This window comes from Littorina saxatilis, linkage group LG13 (assembly GCF_037325665.1).
Source record: "Littorina saxatilis isolate snail1 linkage group LG13, US_GU_Lsax_2.0, whole genome shotgun sequence".
Taxonomy (NCBI): domain Eukaryota; kingdom Metazoa; phylum Mollusca; class Gastropoda; order Littorinimorpha; family Littorinidae; genus Littorina; species Littorina saxatilis.
The window spans coordinates 2,110,524-2,134,887 of record NC_090257.1 but is presented as its reverse complement, the minus strand read 5'-3'; the positions used below and the strand labels follow the sequence as shown (position 1 = coordinate 2,134,887).

General features: G+C 43.4%; 1 protein-coding gene across 1 annotated transcript in view; it reads left to right on the top strand.

The window, feature by feature from the left end:
• LOC138946245 (aminopeptidase NAALADL1-like) overlaps positions 1-20,076 on the top strand; it is a 42,785-nt gene extending 22,709 nt beyond the window's left edge. The window contains exons 4-13 of the mRNA XM_070317782.1: positions 7,627-7,749; positions 9,405-9,537; positions 10,051-10,215; positions 10,812-10,907; positions 11,421-11,626; positions 12,286-12,417; positions 13,166-13,354; positions 17,485-17,704; positions 18,159-18,318; positions 19,180-20,076. Coding sequence (XP_070173883.1) covers positions 7,627-7,749; positions 9,405-9,537; positions 10,051-10,215; positions 10,812-10,907; positions 11,421-11,626; positions 12,286-12,417; positions 13,166-13,354; positions 17,485-17,704; positions 18,159-18,318; positions 19,180-19,351 — 1,596 coding nt within the window. The 3' untranslated portion in view covers positions 19,352-20,076. The remainder of the gene's footprint in view (positions 1-7,626; positions 7,750-9,404; positions 9,538-10,050; positions 10,216-10,811; positions 10,908-11,420; positions 11,627-12,285; positions 12,418-13,165; positions 13,355-17,484; positions 17,705-18,158; positions 18,319-19,179) is intronic.
• The last annotated feature ends 4,288 nt before the right edge of the window (positions 20,077-24,364 follow it).

The window sequence follows — 24,364 nt, the reverse complement described above, 5'->3', positions numbered from 1 at the left end:
CTCGTCATCTTCGCGATGAAATTGGATTCAATCTTTCTCTGTCTGTCTCTTTCTCTGCATTTCCTTCTGTGTCTCTGTCAGACAACCTCTGCTAGGAAACGAGGACCTGCCGGATTGACAACATCATAAAAGTTTATTTGGAGTGTTCGGCATCCAACATGTGACACTCGGCTCCCTTGTTACTCGTTGAAGATGGTTTTCAGCGTAACTGGGTTACTCGGCTTGTCATGGTTTTCAGCGTAACTGGGTTACTCGGCTTGTCATGGTTTTCAGCGTAACTGGGTTACTCGGCTTGTCATGGTTTTCAGCGTAACTGGGTTACTCGGCTTGTCATGGTTTTCAGCGTAACTGGGTTACTCGGCTTGTCATGGTTTTCAGCGTAACTGGGTTACTCGGCTTGTCATGGTTTTCAGCGTAACTGGGTTACTCGGCTTGTCATGGTTTTCAGCGTAACTGGGTTACTCGGCTTGTCATGGTTTTCAGCGTAACTGGGTTACTCGGCTTGTCATGGTTTTCAGCGTAACTGGGTTACTCGGCTTGTCATGGTTTTCAGCGTAACTGGGTTACTCGGCTTGTCATGGTTTTCAGCGTAACTGGGTTACTCGGCTTGTCATGGTTTTCAGCGTAATTGGGTTACTCGGCTTGTCATGGTTTTCAGCGTAACTGGGTTACTCGGCTTGTCATGGTTTTCAGCGTAACTGGGTTACTCGGCTTGTCATGGTTTTCAGCGTAACTGGGTTACTCGGCTTGTCATGGTTTTCAGCGTAACTGGGTTACTCGGCTTGTCATGGTTTTCAGCGTAACTGGGTTACTCGGCTTGTCATGGTTTTCAGCGTAACTGGGTTACTCGGCTTGTCATGGTTTTCAGCGTAACTGGGTTACTCGGCTTGTCATGGTTTTCAGCGTAACCGGGTTACTCGGCTTGTCATGGTTTTCAGCGTAACTGGGTTACTCGGCTTGTCATGGTTTTCAGCGTAACTGGGTTACTCGGCTTGTCATGGTTTTCAGCGTAACTGGGTTACTCGGCTTGTCATGGTTTTCAGCGTAACTGGGTTACTCGGCTTGTCATGGTTTTCAGCGTAACCGGGTTACTCGGCTTGTCATGGTTTTCAGCGTAACTGGGTTACTCGGCTTGTCATGGTTTTCAGCGTAACTGGGTTACTCGGCTTGTCATGGTTTTCAGCGTAACTGGGTTACTCGGCTTGTCATGGTTTTCAGCGTAACTGGGTTACTCGGCTTGTCTGCGTAAGCGTTTAGAAACAAATGCAGTCTGTAAAAAAGAAATAAAAAACCCATGATTGTTTAGATTTTGACAGTTTATAACACACGCAAACTGCAGACACACAAGCAAACAAGTCCATGCACACGCATACACGCTTTGACTGCATGTTTGCTTGTTTGTCCTTTTCTTTCTTGGCTCCTCCTTCCCCCACCGCTCCTCCTTCCCCCACCGCTCCTCCTTCCCCCACCGTTCCTCCTTCCCCCACCGCTCCTCCTTCCCCCACCGCTCCTCCTTCCCCCACCGCTCCTCCTTCCCCCACCGCTCCTCCTTCCCCCACCGCTCCTCCTTCCCCCACCGTTCCTCCTTCCCCCACCGCTCCTCCTTCCCCCACCGCTCCTCCTTCCCCCACCGCTCCTCCTTCCCCTGTAAAGGAATACAGGCACGCATGCACATACGCACTAGCAAGAGGGCCCACTCACACGCGCTTACGTGCATACAGGGATGGCCAAATCGTCCGCCCGATCGCCAGGGGCGAGTAAAAACTCCGCCGGGCTGGTAGTAACCGCCTGGCAACTCGCCCTGCTGGCAAGTCAAAATTCGGGTCCAATCCAACACTATTATTTTGGTTGAAATATCGAGTTTCAAAGCCCTATAAACACTGCGTATGCAGTAACTGTGGCATATATCGGGCCAGCTGAAGTTACTCGCCCGGTTGGTAAGGCAAAAAAAAAAAAGTCTGTTTACGGTAACATAGGCCAAAAAAATAGGGTCGGTAGGTCGGGATTTATTTTTTTTTTTTTCTCCAAAAAACCATATTTTTACGTTATTTTGCAAAACAAAAGATTTTTTTTTTTTTTTTTTTCCCCAAATGCCAAAAAAAAGTTTAGGGTCGCGAGAAAAAAATAGGGTCGGTCGGGTTACCGTAAACAGACTATTTTTTTTTTGGGCCTAAGATAAAAATGTTGAGATTTGGCCATCCCTGTGCATACACGCATGCTGTCTCGGTCGGTCGATCGGTCTGTCAGTTCACCTCCTCCTCCTCCTCCTCCTCCTCCTCCTCCTCCTCCTCCTCCTCCTCCTCCTCCTCCTCCTCCTCCTCCGCCTCCTCCTCCACCCGTCTCATCTGTGGTAGGTGACTGTTTCACGAGGAGATCATTATACAGTAAATATCTTCAGCCTCGTTTTTAACAGCTGAGAGGACGTGAAGTGGGCATTATTAGCCGTACGCAGAGAGTCCCATAGATTTACAGTGTCCTGTAGTGTTTCTGCCCCAAGAGAGTGGGAACCTGTGGCTTGTTTCAATATAACGGGTGGACACAATTCGTGCTTGGACTTGATGTTAGGTGAACACGTGTTGAATAGTTTATACAAATCCTGGACAGAAATAACAATCAAAAGAAAACCTACAACGCACCATCACTTAAAGTACGACCACCTCCAATCAACCGATCAACAAACAAACATTATTGACTTAGATTTTAATTGTCTGTTTCAGTCTGTCTCTCTCTCTCTCTCTCTCTCTCTCTCTCTCTCTCTCTCTCTCACTCTCTCTCTCATTCCTCTGTCTCTGTCTGTCTGTCTGTCTGTCTCTCTCTCTCTCTTTGTCTACCCCCCTCTCTCCCCTTATCTCTCTCTCTCTCTCCCCTTATCTCTCTCTCTCTCCCCTTATCTCTCTCTCCCCTTATCTCTCTCTCTCTCGCTCTCTCTCTCTCTTATCTCTCTCTCCCCCCTTATCTCTCTCTCTCTTATCTCTCTCTCTCTCTTATCTCTCTCTCTCTCTCCCCCCTTATCTCTCTCTCTCTTTCTTATCTCTCTCTCTCTCTTATCTCTCTCTCTTTGTCTACCCCCCTCTCTCCCCTTATCTCTCTCTTATCTCTCTCTCTTATCTCTCTCTCTTATCTCTCTCTCTCTCTCTTATCTCTCTCTCTTATCTCTATCTCTCTCTTATCTCTATCTCTCTCTCCCCCCTTATCTCTCTCTCTCTTTCTTATATCTTTCTCTCTCTCTTATCTCTCTCTCTTTGTCTACCCCCCTCTCTCCCCTTATCTCTCTCTCCCCTTTTCTCTCTCTCTCTCCCCCCTTATCTCTCTCTCTCTCTCTTATCTCTTATATCTCTCTCTCTCATGTAACGGGGGGGGGGGTGTGTGTGTGTTAGGAAAGTAGCACCGAAAATGCTGATTTCACAGTTGGTATTCACACTCACGCAAACTACTTGGACAGCAGACTTACACATGGCGCAGGACGCTTTCATGTTTTGATAATGTCGAACTGTTCTCCTTCCCCTTCAGTTGACAAAAACGTCCCTCCTGCTTTAGCTTTTTGTGTGCGTCTTTCGAGGATAGATAGAGCAGAGGGCATTATGCCGGAGTACTTGCCTGTCTGTGTCACGGCACTTTATTGCAGCGTCGGGGACAGGCCAACCTCTTTGAAAGGTCACGTAAGATTTGAATGGCGCAGTGTTGGTGAATATGCTGATGTTTGTCATGGTGAAGCTAAGGCTCCAACGACAGACACGTGTGTGTGTATGTACGTGTGTGTGTGTGTGTGTGTGTGTGTGTGTGTGTGTGTGTATGTGTGTGTATGTGAGGCATAGAACAGCAAGCTTCCCAAATATACCAGGTAGTGAGATAGATCAATTCTTGGAATGGGCTTGTAAGTGTATTGGTATGACGAGAATGGTGTATGGAAAAACGTTCTAAAAGAATAGATGGGACTAATTGACATGTCATTATTTTATGCATCAGAACTCCTTTAGTGTAGATATATGTCTTTCCTTCAGAGGGGGGATATCAATGAAGGCATCCCCAATCTATAACGGAGAGAGAGAGAGAGAGAGAGAGAGAGAGAGAGAGAGAGAGAGAGAGAGAGAGAGAGAGAGAGAGAGAGAGATCCGCATACATGTGCTCTGTAGGGAGCCTTAACTTTTTACATTTATTTTTCATTGACTTTCCCACAACAGTCGTAGTATACCCTTTCAGTGCCCAGCCCCAACAAGACACTCAAATCGCACACTCAACAGATTATTTACGACTCATTATTACACACGACTTATCACAAGGTTTTATCAGAGAGGTGGCCATGCAAACCCTTCACGGCTAACACCCCCCCCCCCCCCCCACCCCTCATAACTATTCTATCAGGCGCGGCCGGGAGAGGAAACGGCTTGTTGTGCGCGAGTGATTGACTTTGCAAAACCCCTTCACTTATTCCCCTGTCAATATCGGGTGGCCGGGTGGGGTACGGCACCTACCCGTACCCCAACAGAGGCTTGCGGCAATATTGCATGACCCTAGCTCGAACAGTCACTGAGGGCTTACCTGACATTTATTATTTATTTTAAAGTTTATTTATTTTCATTTGTTTGGGGTACTTGTGTCAGAGATGCATCGGTATTACTCACGTCGTAGCGGTTCGTTTTTGGTGTTTATGCTTTTGCTTTGTGTGACAATTGTAGTGTTGATGGTGTTGGATATGATACCTTCTGTGATGCGTGAGAGAGAGAGAGAGAGAGAGAGAGAGAGAGAGAGAGAGAGAGAGAGAGAGAGAGAGTATAACTTATCTTGTATACCTACACAAACTTACAAGGACATGAACCTAGCTGTGTCTAAGACACAACGCATTGCATATATATACACGGACACGTATGTACGTGCGTACACACACACACACACACACACACACACACACACACACACACACACACATACACACACACAATCGCACACATAGTCTCTCTCTCTCTCTCACACACACACACACCACACCACACCACACCACACCACACCACACCACACCACACCACACCACACCACACCACACCACACCACACCAGTAGTCGTGAAGCATAACGTGAAATGTTTTTGAACTCTTTCCTTTCAAGCCGAAATTAGGTAGGACAACAACCAATAGTTCATTTTTCCAACAGTGTTGAATAGTTTATACAAATCCTTGACAGAAATAACAATCAAAAGAAAACCTGCAACGCACCATCACTTAAAGTACGACCACCTCCAATCAACCGATCAACAAACAAACATTATTGACTTAAATTTTAATTGTCTGTTTCAGTCTCTCTCTCTCTCTCTCTCTCTCTCTCTCTCTCTCTCTCTCTCTCTCTCTCTCTCTCTCTCTCTCTCTCTCATTCCTCTGTCTCTGTCTGTCTGTCTGTCTGTCTCTCTCTCTCTTTGTCTACCCCCCTCTCTCCCCTTATCTCTCTCTCTCCCCTTATCTCTCTCTCTCTCCCCTTATCTCTCTCTCTCTCCCCTTATCTCTCTCTCCCCTTATCTCTCTCTCTCTCTTATCTCTCTCTCTCCCCCCCTTATCTCTCTCTCTCTCTCTCTCTTATCTCTCTCTCTTTGTCTACCCCCCTCTCTCCCCTTATCTCTCTCTCTCTCCCCCTATCTCTCTCTCCCCTTATCTCTCTCTCTCTCTTTGTCTACCCCCCTCTCTCCCCTTATCTCTCTCTCTCTCCCCCTATCTCTCTCTCCCCTTATCTCTCTCTCTCTCTCTTATCTCTCATTTTTCCAACAGGATCTTTCTGCCCATTTCTGAAGGCCCCCATTTAGGACCAACTTTTTTTCTTCTCACCTACTCTCTGTGACTCAATGAGTTTGAAATGCAAATAAGTCACCTTGCGTTAAACCAATACTTCCCTCTCCTCCTGGCTGGGACACATTCTTGCCCTGCCGCAAAGGGTTTTACACCTGTTGTTTGGTTTAAACAAACAATGTTTTAAACTTGTATTCATGATTTACATGTTCATGAAATTTACATTGTCATAGAGTGAAAACAACACAACAAGCCCCCGGCTTATGGTGGTGTCTTCAAAACAACACAACAAGCCCCCGGCTTATGGTGGTGTCTTCAAAACAACACAACAAGCCCACGGCTTATGGTGGCGTCTTCAAAACAACACAACAAGCCCACGGCTAATGGTGGTGTCTTCAACACACCAAGCCCCCGGCTTCTGGTGGTGTCTTCAAAACAACACAACTAGCCCCCGGCTTATGGTGGTGTCTTCAACACACCAAGCCCCCGGCTTATGGTGGTGTCTTCAAAACAACACAACAAGCCCCCGGCTTATGGTGGTGTCTTCAAAACAACACAACAAGCCCCCGGCTTATGGTGGTGTTTTCAAAACAACACAAGCCCCCGGCTTATGGTGGTGTCTTCAAAACAACACAACTAGCCCCCGGCTTATGGTGGTGTCTTCAAAACAACACAACAAGCCCCCGGCTTATGGTGGTGTCTTCAACACAACACAACAAGCCCACGGCTTATGGTGGTGTCTTCAACACAACACAACAAGCCCACGGCTTATGGTGGTGTCTTCAAAACAACACAACAAGCCCACGGCTTATGGTGGTGTCTTCAACACAACACAACAAGCCCCCGGCTTATGGTGGTGTCTTCAAAACAACACAACAAGCCCACGGCTAATGGTGGTGTCTTCAAAACAACACAACAAGCCCCCGGCTTATGGTGGTGTCTTCAAAACAACACAACAAGCCCCCGGCTTATGGTGGTGTCTTCAAAACAACACAAGCCCCCGGCTTATGGTGGTGTCTTCAAAACAACACAACAAGCCCACGGCTTATGGTGTTGTCTTCAAAACAACACAACAAGCCCCCGGCTTATGGTGGTGTTTTCAAAACAACACAACAAGCCCCCGGCTTATGGTGGTGTCTTCAAAACAAACTTGCAATCAGAAATAAGAGCATAGCAGACAGTCTGGTCCTTACACAATGTGCTAAAACAGACAGTTAGTTTAACACGAGTATCATCCAAACATCTGTTGTTTGATTTTTTAAACTGTCTGCAATTAGTGGGGCAGAAATAGTTTGTCTTGACGGACCTGAGATTTTTTTGTTTTAAAAAAAAATAGTATAAAGGTGTAATGGCATTTATTGTTGACTGTGTCAACTGGTCATCATCTGTGATCGATTGGACGTCTGTTCAAATTGTCTTGTGTTGAAAATCACCTAAAGACTTATAATACAAACGTGCGTTTTTGCTGGTTGACTTTTTCAAACACACCCCTGCTCTCAGTTTGCCGCTGTTTGTACCGATGTTTGTTTGTGTGTGTGTGTGTTTGTGTGTGTGTGTGTGTGTGTGTGTGTGTTTGTGTGTGTGTTTGTGTGTGTGTGCGTGCGTGCGTGCGTGCGACACTGAGAGAGAGAGAGAGAGAGAGTGAGAGTTTAAGATTTAAAATGATTTAGAATGTTCAATCATAGTCAAAACAAAACATTTACAGTGTACCGACCTTGACATACTTGTGAATGTACTGTTTTATCTGTTCTCAAATGTCAGGAGAGCTAACTTGTTGTGTTTGTAACTGTCACCATGATTGTGTGGGGGGTCTCTTTCTCCTTCAGTCATTGTATTTCTGTTTTTAAATTGTGCAGGGCGGTTTGGTCTATGGTCACTATGGCAGCGAAGCAGACATTCTGGTTCTTCGAGCTAAGAGAGTGTCACTCAAGAATAGGATTGTTCTTTTGCGACTTGGGAAAGTTTCACTGGCAGAAAAGGTACATTTACTCTTGCTTTTTCTTCTTTGTTTCCTTTTGTTTCTTCTTTATCTTGTTCACTTTTTTTTCCTTCTACATATATATTTACTCCTTTTCTCTGTAAATTGTGTGTGTGTGTGTGGAGGGGGGGTTACATATTTGCATGTGTCTGAGGGGAATGAAAGGAGAGGGAGGAGGAGAAGGAAGAAAGGGGGAGAGGGTGTTCTAATGAGACAGAGAGAGAGCACAAAGAAACAAGGTCAAACAAAACACAACATTTGAAAGATAAAGACGATAAGCAAGAACAAGTCGCGTAAGGCGAAATTACTACATTTGGTCAAGCTGTGGAACTCACAGAATGAAACTGAACGCACTGCATTTTTTCACAATGACCGTTACGTCCGCCGCTTGTGCAAAACGGAGTGAAACTGACGAGCCTGTTCAGCGCGGTAGTGGTTTCGCTGTGCTGCATAGCACGCTTTTCTGTACCTCTCTTCGTTTTAACTTTCTGAGCGTGTTTTTAATCCAAACATATCATATCTATTTGTTTTTGGAATCATTAACCGACAAGGAATAAGAAGAAATTGTTTTTAAATCGATTTCGGAAATTTAATTTTGATCATAATTTTTATATTTTTAATTTTCAGAGCTTGTTTTTAATCCAAATATAACATATTTATATGTTTTTAGAATCAGGAAATGATGTAGAATAAGATGAACGTAAATGTGGATCGTTTTATTTAAAAAAAAAAAATTTATTACAATTTTTAGATTTTTAATGACCAAAGTCATTAATTAATTTTTTAAGCCACGAAGCTGAAATGCAATACCGAAGTCCGGCCTTTGTCGAAGATTGCTTTACAAAACTTTCAATCAATTTGATCGAAAAATGAGGGTGTGACAGTGCCGCCTCAACTTTTACAAAAAGCCGGATATGACGTCATCAAAGGTATTTATCGAAAAAATGAAAAAATGTCCGGGGATATCATTCCCAGGAACTCTCATGTCAAATTTCATAAAGATCGGTCCAGTAGTTTGGTCTGAATCGCTCTACACACACACATGCACAGACAGACAGACACACACACACATACACCACGACCCTCGTCTCGATTCCCCCTCTATCTTAAAACATTTAGTCAAACCTTGACTAAATGTAAAAACAGTGTGTAGGGGGAGTTTACACAGTGCCCATACTGTTCAGAAAATAAACCAAAAAGAAAGTAACGTTGTGTTTTGTCATAAACCAAACCTTCCAATATTGAATAACCTACCATTCTTGGCTTTTGATTCTAAACTTTGTGAAGTTTTGACAAAACATGCGTGACTGTTAAAATATTTGTAAAAAATGTGTCGGATAGGTAATCTAGTGGCAGTTTTAACCCTTGATTTACCTTTGAATTCAGCCCTTTAATAAACAATTAAAAAACCTATGGAAGGTTGTTTTCCGTACTGTAAGATAGTTTGATTTATCTATGAAGTCAATCCTTTATCAAAAAGTTATGAAAGTGTTTTTTTGTGTGGTATAACTGTACTGTCCTGATATATTCTTTATTACCGGTGAAGTCTCTCCTCTATGAAAAAGCTATGGAAGTTTTTTAACTGTACTGTACCGTTATGTTCTCTTTCCTTCTATGGTCTCATGAGTCTGCAGTTTTAGCATGTTACCTATGCAGGTGCAGAAAGTGGCGCTGGCCGGAGCATCGGGCGTTCTGGTGTACTGGGACCCAGCGGATGCCAAAGACAACTCCGCTTATCCTGCAAACTCCTCTGCCATTCCCTATGCCTCTGCTGCCGTGTATTCTACAGGTGCGGTATTTGTGTGTTTTTATGTGGGGGGGGGGGGGGGGGGGGGGGGCTCTGTGTTCATTAGTGTGTGTGAAGGGTTTGTGTGTGTTTTTGTGTGTATGGGGTGGGGTGGGGCTCCATGTTTGTATGTGTATGTGAAGGATGTGTGTGAAGTGGCATGTGTGTATGTTGTGTTGCGGTGTCAATGTGCATGTTTGGTTTGCATTCAGTGAGTGGTATGTCTATGTCTATGTCTTTGTCTATGTCTAGTGTGTGTGTGTGTGTGTGTATATATCACTGTATGTGTTGTGTGTGTGTTGATAATGCATGCAGCTGTATGGGTCTGTGCGAGTGCGGGTGTCAGTGTGTTGTGCAGATAATTGTTGAAAGTTAAATGCAATATCCTTTCCAATGCCAGTCCTGACCCCATATTCACTCTAAAACCATGATGATTCTGGCATGGTTTTTTCTGAAAATAACCTTGTTTTATCATTATTCGCATCACATTGCTACCTAGATCTTTTCATTTTGCAGAGTCCTCCCAGCCGATGGTGCCGGCCATACCAGTGCAGACCGTTTCCACGGAGACGGCAGCCATGTTGTTGCGGCATCTAACAGAGGAAGAGGGAGCCCTGAAGGTCCCGTCTGTCTGGTCCGGTGGCCTTGACCTTAATTACACCATTGGCAGAAAGTCCAACAGTGAGTGACCCTATCTGCGAAAGTTTTTAATTATATTTAATTACCTTGTATAATGTTGTTTGTCAGGGTTTTCTGCAGGTTTGTGATAAGGCATGAGGTGGGAATTTACTGTAATACGAATTAATTGATTTATTGTAAGCATAAGTTTTGTTGATTTGAGGCGGTTTTGTTTATCTCTTGGTGATAGATTGATGCTTTTCGATCTGTTATGTCAAGTGCAGGTGTGGCTTTGTGTGACATCTGTTATGCATAGACTGAATAATGTATGCGGAAAATTGTATCACAAGTACCATGCACCAAGTCAAAACTGAATATTCTCAAATAATTATATGAGAACTGACTATGTTTTTGAAATGCAAGATTTAGTAAAAACAGCATGATATTAACTCCTTAAATACCTTACCAATACTTTACCTTACCTTACCTTTATCTTACCTTATCTTAACTTACCTCGTGTGTGTGTGTGTGTGTATGCGTGTGTGTTTGTGCACCATACGCACTTGTTTGTGCAGGTGCCTTTGTGCATCTAACCTTCTGTTTATGTGATTGGATACCTGTGCATGAATCAACCTGATTGACTTCAATCTTTTCTTCAGGTGGTAACCTAACTGTTCGGCTGTCAGTCTTTAACAAGGAAAGGAAGGAAATTGTGCGAAACCTCATTTGCAACATTCATGGCACTGCAGAGAGAGGTAAGTAACTTGCTTAGGTTAAAGACTTAATGGATTTGTGTCGTTAATATTGTATACACTGTCAGCTCACACTTCTTTGAAATATTGTTAGGTGTGTCATTTTAATTTCCAATAGCATGTATTTTTGTAAGGTGTGTTGAGGCTGTAGCTTGACAGTGAATGGTGCCATAAAAAAATGTTTTATTATTATTACCGTATTATGGTTATATTGAACTTTAGCGTTGTAAATTCAGACATTTATCAACTGCGATCTAAGCCTCTGATTTTGCAGGACTTGCGCTTGTAAGCATATAAAGTCAGTTTAGTTACCATTCCAATTACGGAATGAACTGTACAAATGTGTTTCATGTACATGGGGTTGAAAACATTGGCGCAACCAGGAAGGGAGAGAACTATATCAATATAACGTGATATGTATCCTTCATGATTGAATGCCCCACAAGCATGTGGTCGGCCAATTTAAAAAAAAAATTAAAAAAATTAAAAGTCAATATAACATGTGATATTTTTCAGATCGCTACGTTGTGATGGGGGCACCTCGAGCGTCACTTCCCGGCGTATCCCAGGATGCCTTGACCAGCACGGGGATACTGCTGCAGATAGCACGGTCCATTCGCATCATGCACGACTTGAAGCAGTGGAAACCGCGGCGTGGAATCAAACTGGTGTCGTGGGGAGGCGCTGACATGGGCAACATGGGAATGCTTTGGCACATGAAGGTTGGAACAGACAGGCTATCCAAATCTCTGTGATTTCGCGGATTTCCTAGGCGCATAAATTCTCAGTGTGACCCATACAAACTCCCTTGAGCTAGACAAAGGGTGCATCAAGATTACTTATCCGTGTGGTACCCAATGCAGGTGTTTGTTTTTATTTATTTTTGTTTTGTTTTTTGTTTGTTTTTTTAGTCTGACATGTCTAGCATCAACTCACACACACACACACACACACACACACACACACACACACACACACACACACACACACACACACACACACACACACAAACAAACATACAATTTGATAAGTTGATATAGTGGCAAACTGTGAGCTCGGATGTCACCAGATTGCTGCATGTACTGCACTGTAGCTTCTTTGGTCGAAAAACAAACAAAAAATAATCGGGGGGGGGGGGGGGGGGGGGGGGGGGGGAAGGGGGTTGAAACGGTCATGCCTTCGACTATGTTCCATCAAAATTTGGCTGACGGGGACAAATAGCTCAAACCCATACCCTGAATTCATCTTGTCTATATGTTTATAAATGTGTGTTTAGGTGTGCATGATTTGAGTGGATGCTTTTTTTTTTTTAACCTCAACATCAGGATCAGAGTCCGAAGGTTGGGTAATAAAATATAGTGTATTTTGTATTGTGATGCAGACACACCATCACCTGCTGTCACAGCGAGCAGTGGCGTACTTTGACGTCAGCCAACTGGTGGTGGGGAGGGACAGAATAGCAGCCAGAGTGTCCCCCGGCCTCTACCAAGTGGTCAACGAAGTGACCGAGACTGTGAGTTGTTGTGTCTGTCACTGTGCCCTTAGTGTGGGCCTGTGTGTTGGAGGGAAGGGGGGGGGGGCGGTAGTGGGGGAGGGACAGGTTGATGGCCAGTGTCCCCCGGTCTCTACCAAGTGGTCAACAAAGTGACCGAGACTGTGAGTTATTTTGTTTGTCACTGTGCCCTTAGTGTGGGGCTGTGTGTTGGAGGGGAGGGGGAAGTGGGGGAGGTACAGGGTGATGGCCAGTGTCCCCCCCCCGGCCTCTACCAAGTGATCAACAAAGTGACCGAGACTGTGAGTTATGGAGACTCATCCCACTGGAAATAATCTCAGACAACACGTGTCAAAGATGATAAAAAAAGCCAAGTTTTTGTTGTTGTGGTGGAAACCAGTTCTTCTCTACTGTCATGCTGTCTTTGTGACTGTGGAATTCTTCTTCTCTGTTCATGGGCTGAAACTCCCATGGATTTTACGTGTTGTATTGTTTTTACCCCGCCATTTAGGCAGCCATACGCCGTATTCAGGGGAGCGACTGTGTAATAAAACTGTGAGTGTGTGTGGATCCCAGATAAATGTACAGATGTATATCGGTGTTTCACAGATCCCAGATAAATGTACAGATGTATATTGGTGTTTCACAGATCCCAGATAAATGTACAGATGTATATCGGTGTTTCACAGATCCCAGATAAATGTACAGATGTATATCGGTGTTTCACAGATCCCAGATAAATGGACAGATGTATATCGGTGTTTCACAGATCCCAGACCCTCGTCGCCCAGAGTACTCCATCCAGACGTCATGGCGGGACTACTACAATTCTAGCATTGTCTCGGAGAGGGTGGTGGTGCCTCTGACCAGTTACCATAGCGACCGCTCGGCCACACCCTTCCTGCATGTGTTGGGCGTGACCACAGTCAGCCTGCAGTACAGGGACAGTGAGAAAGGGGTAAGTTTCTACACTGGAAACCCCTTGTAAGACCTCCAAAAATCTGAGAAAATCAGGTTTCAAATAGACGGGAGTCTTAAAATGAAGGTAGATTAACAGGTGTTATGAGCAGAAAATCGGGTTTCAAATAGACGGGAGTCTTAAAATGAAGGTAGATTAACAGGTGTTATGAGCAGAAAATCAGGTTTCAAATAGACGGGAGTCTTAAAATGAAGGTAGATTAACAGATGTTATGAGCAGAAAATCCAGAAAATTAAGGTCTTAAAAAGGAAGGTGTCAACCTGTCACTGCCTTGACAACGTCACCTGATGTTCTGGCTAACTTGGTTTAACAGGCAACAAACAGTTCAATAAACATCAGAAGAAGAAGAAGAACAAGAAACACACATGTGTGTGGTGTTTATTGGCTCACGTAAGTGTAGCCTATGCGATCGTAACTTTGTCTGTCTGTGCGTGTGTGCATGTGTATGTCTGTGGTAGAAACTAACATTTGAAGACGTCACATTATGGCGTAAGAGGGTTAGACGTCACGCGAAGGAATTACTGAAAGTCTCGGTCATTGTTATTTTGAGTGGGCCGAGACTAGTTGGCAGTCGTGTCCCTGTAAGTTACAGGCTACATGCAGACAGACAGATCTAGATCTAGTGTCTTGCTTTCTTGCACAGTGTCACCTAAGCTTACTGTGTGTGTGTGTGTGTATGTGTGATGGAGTGATTGAGTTTGTGTTACTGTTTGTCGATTTCTTACGTGAGCCTTGAAGGCTTCGCCTCTTGTTTCTTTACACAGCAACAGCCCACTGTGAGTTGTCAATTCAGGTAAATGGAGGTAACGCTTTGTAGTAAAAACAAATCCTGGCGGCAAAAAAGGTTGAATAGCGGATCTTAGCAGAAAAATTCCAATGTACAGCTGATGCTGCAAATCATCACGTCTCTTAGTTGTCTGCTTCAAGACAATTAACACAGTATTGCAGACCTGTTTACCCTCCCGGATTGTCCGGAATTATTACGGATTTGGGGTCTAAATTCCGGTATTACGGAAATCTACCGAAAATTCCGGAAATTGCGGTCGAGAGAACCTTTTTCCTGCGTGAAAATTCGAAGTCGAAATTGTGGTAGTCACCAGGACTGTGATTTCAAGACTGACCGAAACAGCCTTTTCTGCGCATGTGCACAGCAAGTTATTTGTCGGATTCCGCGGTTTTGAGATCGACATTGGTCCGATCTCTGTGGGGACGAAATGCCAACCAAAAAAGCGAAAGTTGTACAGAAATATCGGCAAAACTATTAAGTCAAGTGGCGGTGTCTGGTGAAGTTTAAGAAGAGCGAACCACATTCATTTTGGTGATCGACTTGAGATCAGTGCAACAACAAAGCTAGAGTCACGTCGCGGCACGTGTCCCGAGGTTAGACGCAGCATTAGTTTTAACAAAATGCAGTACACAAATGAACATGGAAACAAACAAAAACACGAAATTATGTTTGGCAAAACATAAGCCTGCTTCGCATCGAGTTTATTTGACCTAGGTCTCTACTTCCACAGAATCAGTCTCCCAGACCTGCGAACCGATCTCTCACTACGGTCAGTCACACCAGAGACATAGATGTAGGTCTATGGTGGCGCTCATCAGTGACTTGTGCTGTTGCCGAAATTCAAGTCTTTCTGAGTCTAAAACTGATCTCCATTAATATTTCTCCAATATAGCAAAGATCACAGTTCTTTGAATCGAAAAACTTACAACAAAATGTTTAAATGAAATAAACGAATCGGTCCTCTATAATTAAAGGTAGCTTCTGGAGAGATCGAGTTATTATGACTGGTTTTAATGCAGGATGTCTGATGTGACAGAATGTAAGGTGGTTTTGTTCACATGCATCTTGACTGTAAATAGTCTAAGGGCGGAGTAGGGGGGTGGGGGGGGGGGGGGAATGTTACAGGGGTTCCGGACCCCCCCCCCCTTGCTGTCAAAAAAGCAACAAAAAACACAAAAATTCAGTCTGTGGAAAAAACAAACAAAAACATTTTCTGTGTGTGAAATTTTTGTTGTTGTCCGGAGCAGATATCAATGAAGATAAATAGCCATTATTTAATACTAACTTTAAAAGAAATAACGAGTGGCTGCTGACACCAGTTTATCATGTTCAAAATCAAGGATAAGCCACAAATTGTTAATAAAATAGCTAAAATTCGTCAGCCAGACCCCCCAACCCCCGGACCCCAGGTTGTACCCCCCCCCCCCCCCCCCCCCCCCCACTCTAGCCCTCTAGCTCCGCCCCTGAATACTGGTTTTTTTTAAATTTTTTTAGATAAAGTAAACTTGTCTTTGTTAACTTGCATATATATCAGGTGTCTTGTGTTGTGTGTTTGTGGTGTGTGTGATCGAGCTTCTGTGTGTGTAGTACAATACTGTTAAACATGGTTATCAATTTTGTACTTGTTTTGCATGGTAGCGCGCGAATTAACGTTTCGTTTAATCGTTTTCGAGCTGGTTTATGGTTGATAAAAAAGATTACTCAAAGATGCCTCAAATTACGGAAAAGTACCAGTTGCATTCCTGATTTTCATTTGGGGGGGTAAACAGGTCTGGTATTGGGGTTAACCGGTAATTACCGGTATTTTACCATATGAAAGGAACAAATACTGGAACGAAAATGGCTGCCGGTATGACCTACCGGTTGATTTTTGAACTTCCGGTTTTTTTTGCTGGTAAAACAACAAAACCAGTACTCTTTGTTGGACTCTTACTGGTTCCAATGACCCGCCTCCCGGTTTTTTTCTAGACTGTGTGCATCATAAAAGTTTGCCTACCGGTTTGAAACAATACTTGCGCCATCACTGTAACAGTGAGACAAAGATTCTACTGCACCTCTTTCTGTGTGATGGATACATTTTTTTTAATACTGTATATTTCGGGTATGACAAAATAACGAAAAGCATTTCATCTGTAAAAAAGCTGCTAGAAGCATACACAGTTATGCCCCCTTGAAGACGTCCATGCGAATCTGAGCTGTGCACGTCTGTTCAACTATTTGTTGCAAGTTAACTGAAACAGGGTACTAATGTTCCAAATTCAGCGATATATCTGTTTCGGATTTCAGTTTTGCATTTCGGTTTGAAAGTCTTTATTTTCAAAACCTTCTGAAAGGAAAACAAGACATTCACAAGTACATCGACCCAATGGTTTTAATAGCAGACAGACGGACTAGTAATTATGGGACTACATGGAATAAATAATAGAAGAGTGCGTCCGACGTCTGAGAAGATGGTCCATAATAACGAACATATCTTGTTTATTGATCATATCTGTGTTTGTCTTTCAGTTTGTAGGCCTGTCAGCGTCAGACATAATAATAATAATAATAATACGAGAATTTATATCGCGCACAGTACGAAATATGAGAGAGCCCTGAAATGCAGCCGCTCGGCGCAGAAGGGACAGCACTCTATATTTCGGGGGAAGCATGCTGGGTATTTTCGTGTTTCTATAACCCACCGAACTCTGACATGGATTACAGGATCTTTTTCCGCCCTGATATGGCCCTTCGTGGTCGGCTGGGCGTTAAGCAAAACAAACAAACAGGATCTTTTCCATGCGCACTTGATCTTGTGCTTGCGTGTACACACGAAGGGGGTTAAGTCACTAGCAGGTCTGCACATAAGTTGACCTGGGAGATCAGAAAAATCTCCACTTTTAACCCACCAGGCGGCAGCGACTGGGATTCGAACACACGTCCTTCCGATTAGGAGGCCGACGTCTTACCACCACGCCACTGTGCCCGTCTGGCGGAGTCTGAGACAGATCACCACTACAAGTATCACGCGGCCGTGGCTAACTAACATATCTTGTTTATTGATCATGTCTGTGTTTGTTTTTCAGTTTGTTGGCCTGTCAGCGTCAGACATGGCGGAGTACGAGACGGATCACCACTACAAGTATCACGCGGCCGTGGCTAACTAACATATCTTGTTTATTGATCATGTCTGTGTTTCACTGTTTGTCTTTCAGTTTGTTGGCCTGTCAGCGTCAGACATGGCGGAGTACGAGACGGATCACCTCTACAAGTATCACGCAGCCGTGGCGCGCACCATAGGAGAAGACACAACTGTTCACCCCTGTCTGTTTTTGTCTTTCAGTTTGTAGGCCTGTCAGCGTCAGACATGGCGGAGTACGAGACGGAGCATCACTACAAGTATCACGCAGCCGTGGCGCGCACCATGGTGCAGGTGATGTTGTCCATGGTGGACGGCGACATGATTCCCTTCTCGCTGACTGGGGCCACGCAGGAGCTGACCAAGTCTCTGTGGCAGACGTCGCAGCTGCTGCAGTCTTGCTCCAAGTCCATGCAAGACTTGGGTAAGCACAGATGGCATTTAGTGAAAGTTTTCTGTATTTTCTGGTTCTCCTTCTTCTTCATTCATGGGCTGAAACTCATTAAAAGAAAAATGTCTTTTGCTCCAACATCCAGGGGACACAGCTCACACAATTTCCGACCTGTGTATATAAATAACAACCTTCAATGTATACTGGTGTTTGAGGAATACCGGTGTTTGATGAATACCGGTGTTTGATGAATACCGGTGTTTGATGAATACCGGTGTTTGATGAATACCGGTGTTTGATGAATACCGGTGTTTGATTAATACCGGTGTTTGATGAATACCGGTGTTTGATGAATACCGGTGTTTGATGAATACCGGTGTTTGATGAATACCGGTGTTTGATGAATACCGGTGTTTGATGAATACTGGTGTTTGATGAATACCGGTGTTTGATGAATACCGGTGTTTGATGAATACTGGTGTTTCAGACAATGTGGTGCAGCTGGCCAAGGAGCTGCAGCAGACGGTGGAGGCGTTGGACCAGCTGATCAAGATGTACTCTGAGCGGGACTACCAACATGGAGGATTCAGAATGATCAACGACGTCAAGATGCTCTTTGAACGACTCTTCGTCTCCCAGACCAATGGGTGAGGATTTGCCCTCTGTCGGCCATGTTTCTTTTCCTTTTCTTGTCTTTTTTTTTGGAGGGGGGGGGGGGGGGGGGGGGGGTGGGGGGGGTAGTTGGGGGTAGTTGGGGTAAGGTTGGTTCAAGGGTTGGATGAGAGGCAGCTTCAATCAGAATAATGGTTGAAAGTTCTAGTCTGCTTTTAAAAGACATGGTATCTAAAATTCTAAATGTAAAGAAAACAAATCTTTGGAGATTAACATGCGTCATGGTCTTCTTTATATAGTAAACAGTTGGTTTTGTTATTAGGAAGCAAGTGACTTGCCTTGATTTCTGTTTTTTTGTTTCTCATTTTTGATGTCTCCTTTTGTATAAGGCGAAAATACAACATTTAGTCAAGCTCAAAGTCATTAATTAATTTTTAAGCTTCCAAGCTGAAATGCAATCCCAAAGTCCGGCCTTTGTCGAAGATTGCTTGGCCAAAATTTCGATCAATTTGATTGAAAAATGAGGGTGTGACAATGCCGCCTCAACTTTTACAAAATGCCGGATATGACGTCATCAAAGACATCGAAAAAATGAAAATAACGTCTGGGGATATCATACCCAGGAACTCTCATAAAAAATTTCATAAAGATCGGTCCAGTAGTTTACTCTGAATCGCTCTACACACACACACACACACACACACACACACATACATACACCACGACCCTCGTCTCAATTCCCCCCTCTATGTTAAAACATTTAGTGAAAACTTGACTAAATGTAAAAAGAAGTCTATTTGTTGAAACTGGTTCTGTGTCATTGTCTTATCCTTTAAGTCTGTGTTTTATTAATGAGGCTATTTGTACTGCTATTTAAATCATGTTATTTGTTGCAGGGTACCTCACCACCTGCTGTACCCGACAGACAGTGACGGCAGCATATCGCGCGTCAGTGACTTGTGTGAGGCGGGGGACATTGCTGAGGTGTGGGATGCTACGGAGGAGCTGTCGCGCACTCTATACACCATTCTCACCGAGGCCATCGCAGCTCTGCGTACAACTAATTGATGACAACAGCATACAACAGGCGTGGTGATGATGCTTTCAGTGAATTCCTTTACACTTGTGACTTCTTTCTCTACATTACTGAGAGTTATGTCACAAACTGTGCTCATTGTAGCCATTGTGGGTCTTCGCCTGGCTTTGGATTTGGATACTGCTGGTGAATTCGTCTTCATTTTGGTGTAAAATCATCCCACCGTTCAGCATGGCTGCGAGTTATGTTGCACAGTGCACACCGTCCTGACCAAAGTTATGGCAGCTCTTCGTGCTCTAACTGATGAGAAAAACGTACGGCAGTTATGGGGATGCTTCCAGTGAATTCCTCTGCACTAATCACAGCTTTATGCTTAAAACGGTAGCCTTGCACTCCATATACTGTGCTCACCGAGGCTATTGTAGATTTTCACGCCATGAACTGATGAGGAAGCTTCCGGTGAATTCCTCACAGCTTTATGTACAACTGAGATTGAGAATGATCTTGCACTGTGCAAGCTGTGCTCACCGCAGTTACTACTGCTCTGCACACCACAAGGTGATGAGAGAACATTTGCAGCAGAAGTGACAAAGTTACCAGAGGATTCCTCTCCTCTTTGATCTGAAATCATCTCTTCACTTTGATCTGGAATAATCACAGCTTTCTGCACTACTGACAGTGATGTAACATCCTGCCTACTCAATGTGGCGGTTGCAGCTCTTCGCAACAATTATACTATTGAGAAGCTGTACAGCTGGGGGGGGGGGGGGGGGGGGGGGGGGTGTGTGAAGCTTTTAGGGCATTCCTCTCTACTTTGATTTGAAATCATCACAGCTTCCTGCACTACTCAGTCTACTGACAGTGATGTAACATCCTGCCTGCTCGTTGTGGCGGTTGCAGCTTTTGGCAACAATCACTAATGAGAAGCTGTACAGCTGGGGTTGGGAAGCTTTAATGGGATTCCTCTCCACTTTGATTTGAAATCATCACAGCTTCCTGCATAACTGAGAGGTATATTAAATGGGTGGCCGAGTGGTAACGCACTTGCGCTCGGAAGCGAGAGGTTGCGTGTTCAGGCCTGGGTCAGGCCGCAATTTTCTCCCCCCTTTCCTAACCTAGGTGGTGGGTTCAAGTGCTAGTCTTTCGGATGAGACGAAAAACCGAGGTCCCTTCGTGTACACTACATTGGGGTGTGCACGTTAAAGATCCCATGATTGACAAAAGGGTCTTTCCTGGCAAAATTGTATAGGCATAGATAAAAATGTCCATCAAATACCCGTGGGACTTGGAATAAAGTAAAAAACAAATTCCATCACACGGCATTAAGTCTCAATGCGCCACTAATAGTCAGAATGTTGACCCTGGGCGTTAAATGGAAGAAGAAGAAGAAATCCTGCTAGCTGTGCTGATTAAAGTTATCGCAGCTCTGTGAACCATTATCTGACGATACTATGTAGGGATCTCTATATGTTTTCACCAGATATGGCAGCTTTGAGATGCAGTGGGACTGCCCTGATATGAAGCCCTTCTGTGAGGGGACACCCCTTTTGTCTAGCCCTTCTGTGAGGGGACACCCCTTTTGTCTATCACATTTACCAAACTATACCCGTCATAGGACAGAGCACCAAAACAAAAAAACACTTTTGGCTGGTCACAAGAGTGTCCTTTCCTGACAGGTACCAGTGTATAAGGGAATCTCCCAGCAACCATTTCGGTAGCTGTAGCAGCTTTGAAGGTAGACAGATTCGACTATGTTTTTTCAATTTCTAATGCAACGACGCACAGATTGGGGAGCACTGGGCCGAGGTTCTTAAGAAAGTTAACAACTGGGTGGGAGCCAGCCGTGTTTTTTGATTGGTTGAAGTAGCGATTTGTTGTGATTTCAACAAATCAGACCTGAGGTTTGCTCTCCCCCAATTGGGTGGCACCCACTTTTGTTTCGTGCCCCTCGGCCCTGGAGTCTCTAGAACTATACTGTGGACACACTTGACTTAGGCCTTTAGTTTGTGATGCAAACCCAGCTTTTAGCTCTTGTGCTTGTTTTCATTACAGCTTTAGGATTGTACTGTAACCGCAACACGGTGGCCTAGTGGTAAGGCGTCCGCCCAGTGAGCGGGAGGTCGTGGGTTCGAACCCCGGCCGGGTCATACCTAAGACTTTAAAATTGGCAATCTAGTGGCTGCTTCGCCTGGCGTCTGGCATTATGGGGTTAGTGCTAGGACTGGTTGGTCCGGTGTCAGAATAATGTGACTGGGTGAGACATGAAGCCTGTGCTGCGACTTCTGTCTTGTGTGTGGCGCACGTTAAATGTCAAAGCAGCACCGCCCTGATATGGCCCTTCGTGGTCGGCTGGGCGTTAAGCAAAACAAATAAATAAAATTGTACTGTACTTTGATGCTTGTGGGATCCCCAAAGGTTTTGATGTAATAGTTGTCCTTCTTCTTCTTCTTCAGCGTTCCTAGATCAGGCCTCCAATTTGAGTTGTTGTCCATTGTAATGCCAAGGTCAAACTAAGAGCCAGCATAGGGGTTGTGCAATGTAGTGATAGTGCTATGCTGCATCAAGCCAAAAGTAGGTTTGGGGAATTAATTGTTTGTAACTTGTAATTTAATTACCGTCATCATGTTTGTCATACTTACTGATGGATGTCTTCTTGCCACTGTTTGTGTGTGCGTGCGTGCTTGGCGCGTGTGTGTGTGTGTGTGCGTGCTTGGCACGTGTGTGTGTTTGTGTGTGTGTGTGTGTGTTTGTGTGCTTGGCACGTGTGTGTGTGTATGTATGTATGTGTGTGTGTGCACGGGCGTGCGTGCGTGCATGCATGTAAGAGAGATTGAGATGTGTGTGTGTGTGTGTGTGTGTTGTCACAGTGTGTGTACATATATGCGAGAGTGTGTTGTCCAGATGTGTTGTCAATTTGAGTGAGAGAGAGATTTTCCTATCATTCATAGCATGTTGTGTATTTTATGCCTACAATTTGAAATCATCTGTTTATATTTTTTTTACATGTTGCTCTTATCTATATATGGTCAGGAATCTGTCAAGGTGTCCAAATGCAAAACTCCTGTTCTGGATACTTTTATTACTTTGTATTTTATTCTGTTTTTAAATGACTACAATATAAACAATACAGTTATGAAGTATTCCTCATGCAGATTCTATCCATACCAAATTTATGTCTGTCAGTCGTCTGGATGCTGAGAAAATTGACTTTGTTCAAGAAAAAAAGCACCTTTTTGGGCACACAAGGCGTTACGCGAAACGCATGGTACATTGGGCATTGAATAACCAAGTTACTGATAAGGGTATCATCTCAATCTAATTTTTAATAGGTCCAGAAATGGATGGAGAAACATATGTTAGATTAATGAAAGTTTGATCTGAACATAGGTTTTGGATTTTGAACGTTCTTTTTTAGCTGGTCAGTACGTTACATTTGGTGTAAATAATCATGAAAAAAGGGAAACTATCTTAAAAAAATGTTTCTGGTCAAACTTACTTGAAAATCATTGCAGAGGAAAGTCATTAGGTAGGATGATTGTATTTTTTTTTTTAAATTGAGCGAAAAAGTTGTGTTTGATGTAATTTAATTGTACTTCTAAGTTAAAAATATGCGTTTGGTGTAAATGAAATTGTATCTACTTGCCCAAACAAGTTTTGTCACAGTCTTTAAATAATGGCATAATACTCAAAAGTGTGTGTTTTCTTATACCTCAGACACCTGGTAGTTAAACTATGGTCACAGGATTCCTAGTCCTTGCACCTGTTGGCTTGTAGAGAGACTTAAGTGAGGCCATCTGACAAGGGTGTAAATGTAACGTACATACTGAGAATACTTGAAAATGACAATGAATTTGTTTTTGAGACAGAAGATAACTTATCAGTGCTTAAGAACAACCAGCAAGACCAAACCTTTGTTTCAACATGAAAACAAGCACACTGAATGACAAAATTTACCTCAGAAGAACCACTGTTGGGACATTTTGGTGTAAATGTAACATACATCACCTTGTTTTTTTACTGAGACCATATGCAGCACATAATAATGCTAAAAACAGCACATAAGTCTGTTGAGGGTTTATGAGCTAAATAAAAGATAAATTACCCTTCAAATGGACCTGCAGATCTTCGGAGCCGTCTGTATGTTACTTTACACCATCCTTTTGTGTAAAGATGTACACACAACCAAAAAGGCACAACCATTAATTTAACCCTTTATTTTGACTTGAGACAGGTAGCTTAGAACAAACAAGTTAGAAATACTGTTTAACTGATGTGAGCATAGCCCATTAAATGTAAATTCAGTACCTTGTACTTGCTGTTTGGTGTTAAGTAACGTACAGATCATGGGTAAAATTAACATTTGGTACCGTAGTGGAGTACCAACCTGACTATTCTATCGTGAAAAGGATTTGTTATGATTTCTTGTTTGTAACTCAGAAAACTGCAGACCAAAATAGTGTAAAAATATTTAAAGAGGGTGATTTGATAATAATTTCTACACCGCTGACCGTGCTTTTTTCAAATTAAGTAATAACATGATGATTGAGGTTAAGGTTTGCAAAACAAATGACATGAAAATTTACTGGAACCTTTTCTGCACTTCCATAGAGAATTTCATTGTTTTAAAAACAGTGTAAATAGGTAAATGTTGAATTGTAACTTTGATTCTGGGCTTTGGTGTAAAATAACTAACGGATAAATGATTTTACTTATATTGAGACAGGAGAAACTTTTTTCAAGTGTTGCTTTAGTACAGATCAACTCTACATTCAGCCATCAAGCCATTGGATAGTGAAACAGTTGCCTAAAGCTGAACCAAAGAAAATGACAGCACCTTGAAATTATGTTATGGTGAAAATGTAACATAGTCATTTGTGCTTTATCTGCAAATATTTGATAAACCGAACACTTGACTGGAAAATAAAATGCTGCAATTGAAGGACAGGAATACCGAGATGGTTATTCATGTAAATTTAAGGAGGTTAAAAAAAAAAGTCTAAAAATTGTAACACTTTTTGGACTCCTTGACAGATTCTTGGCCATAT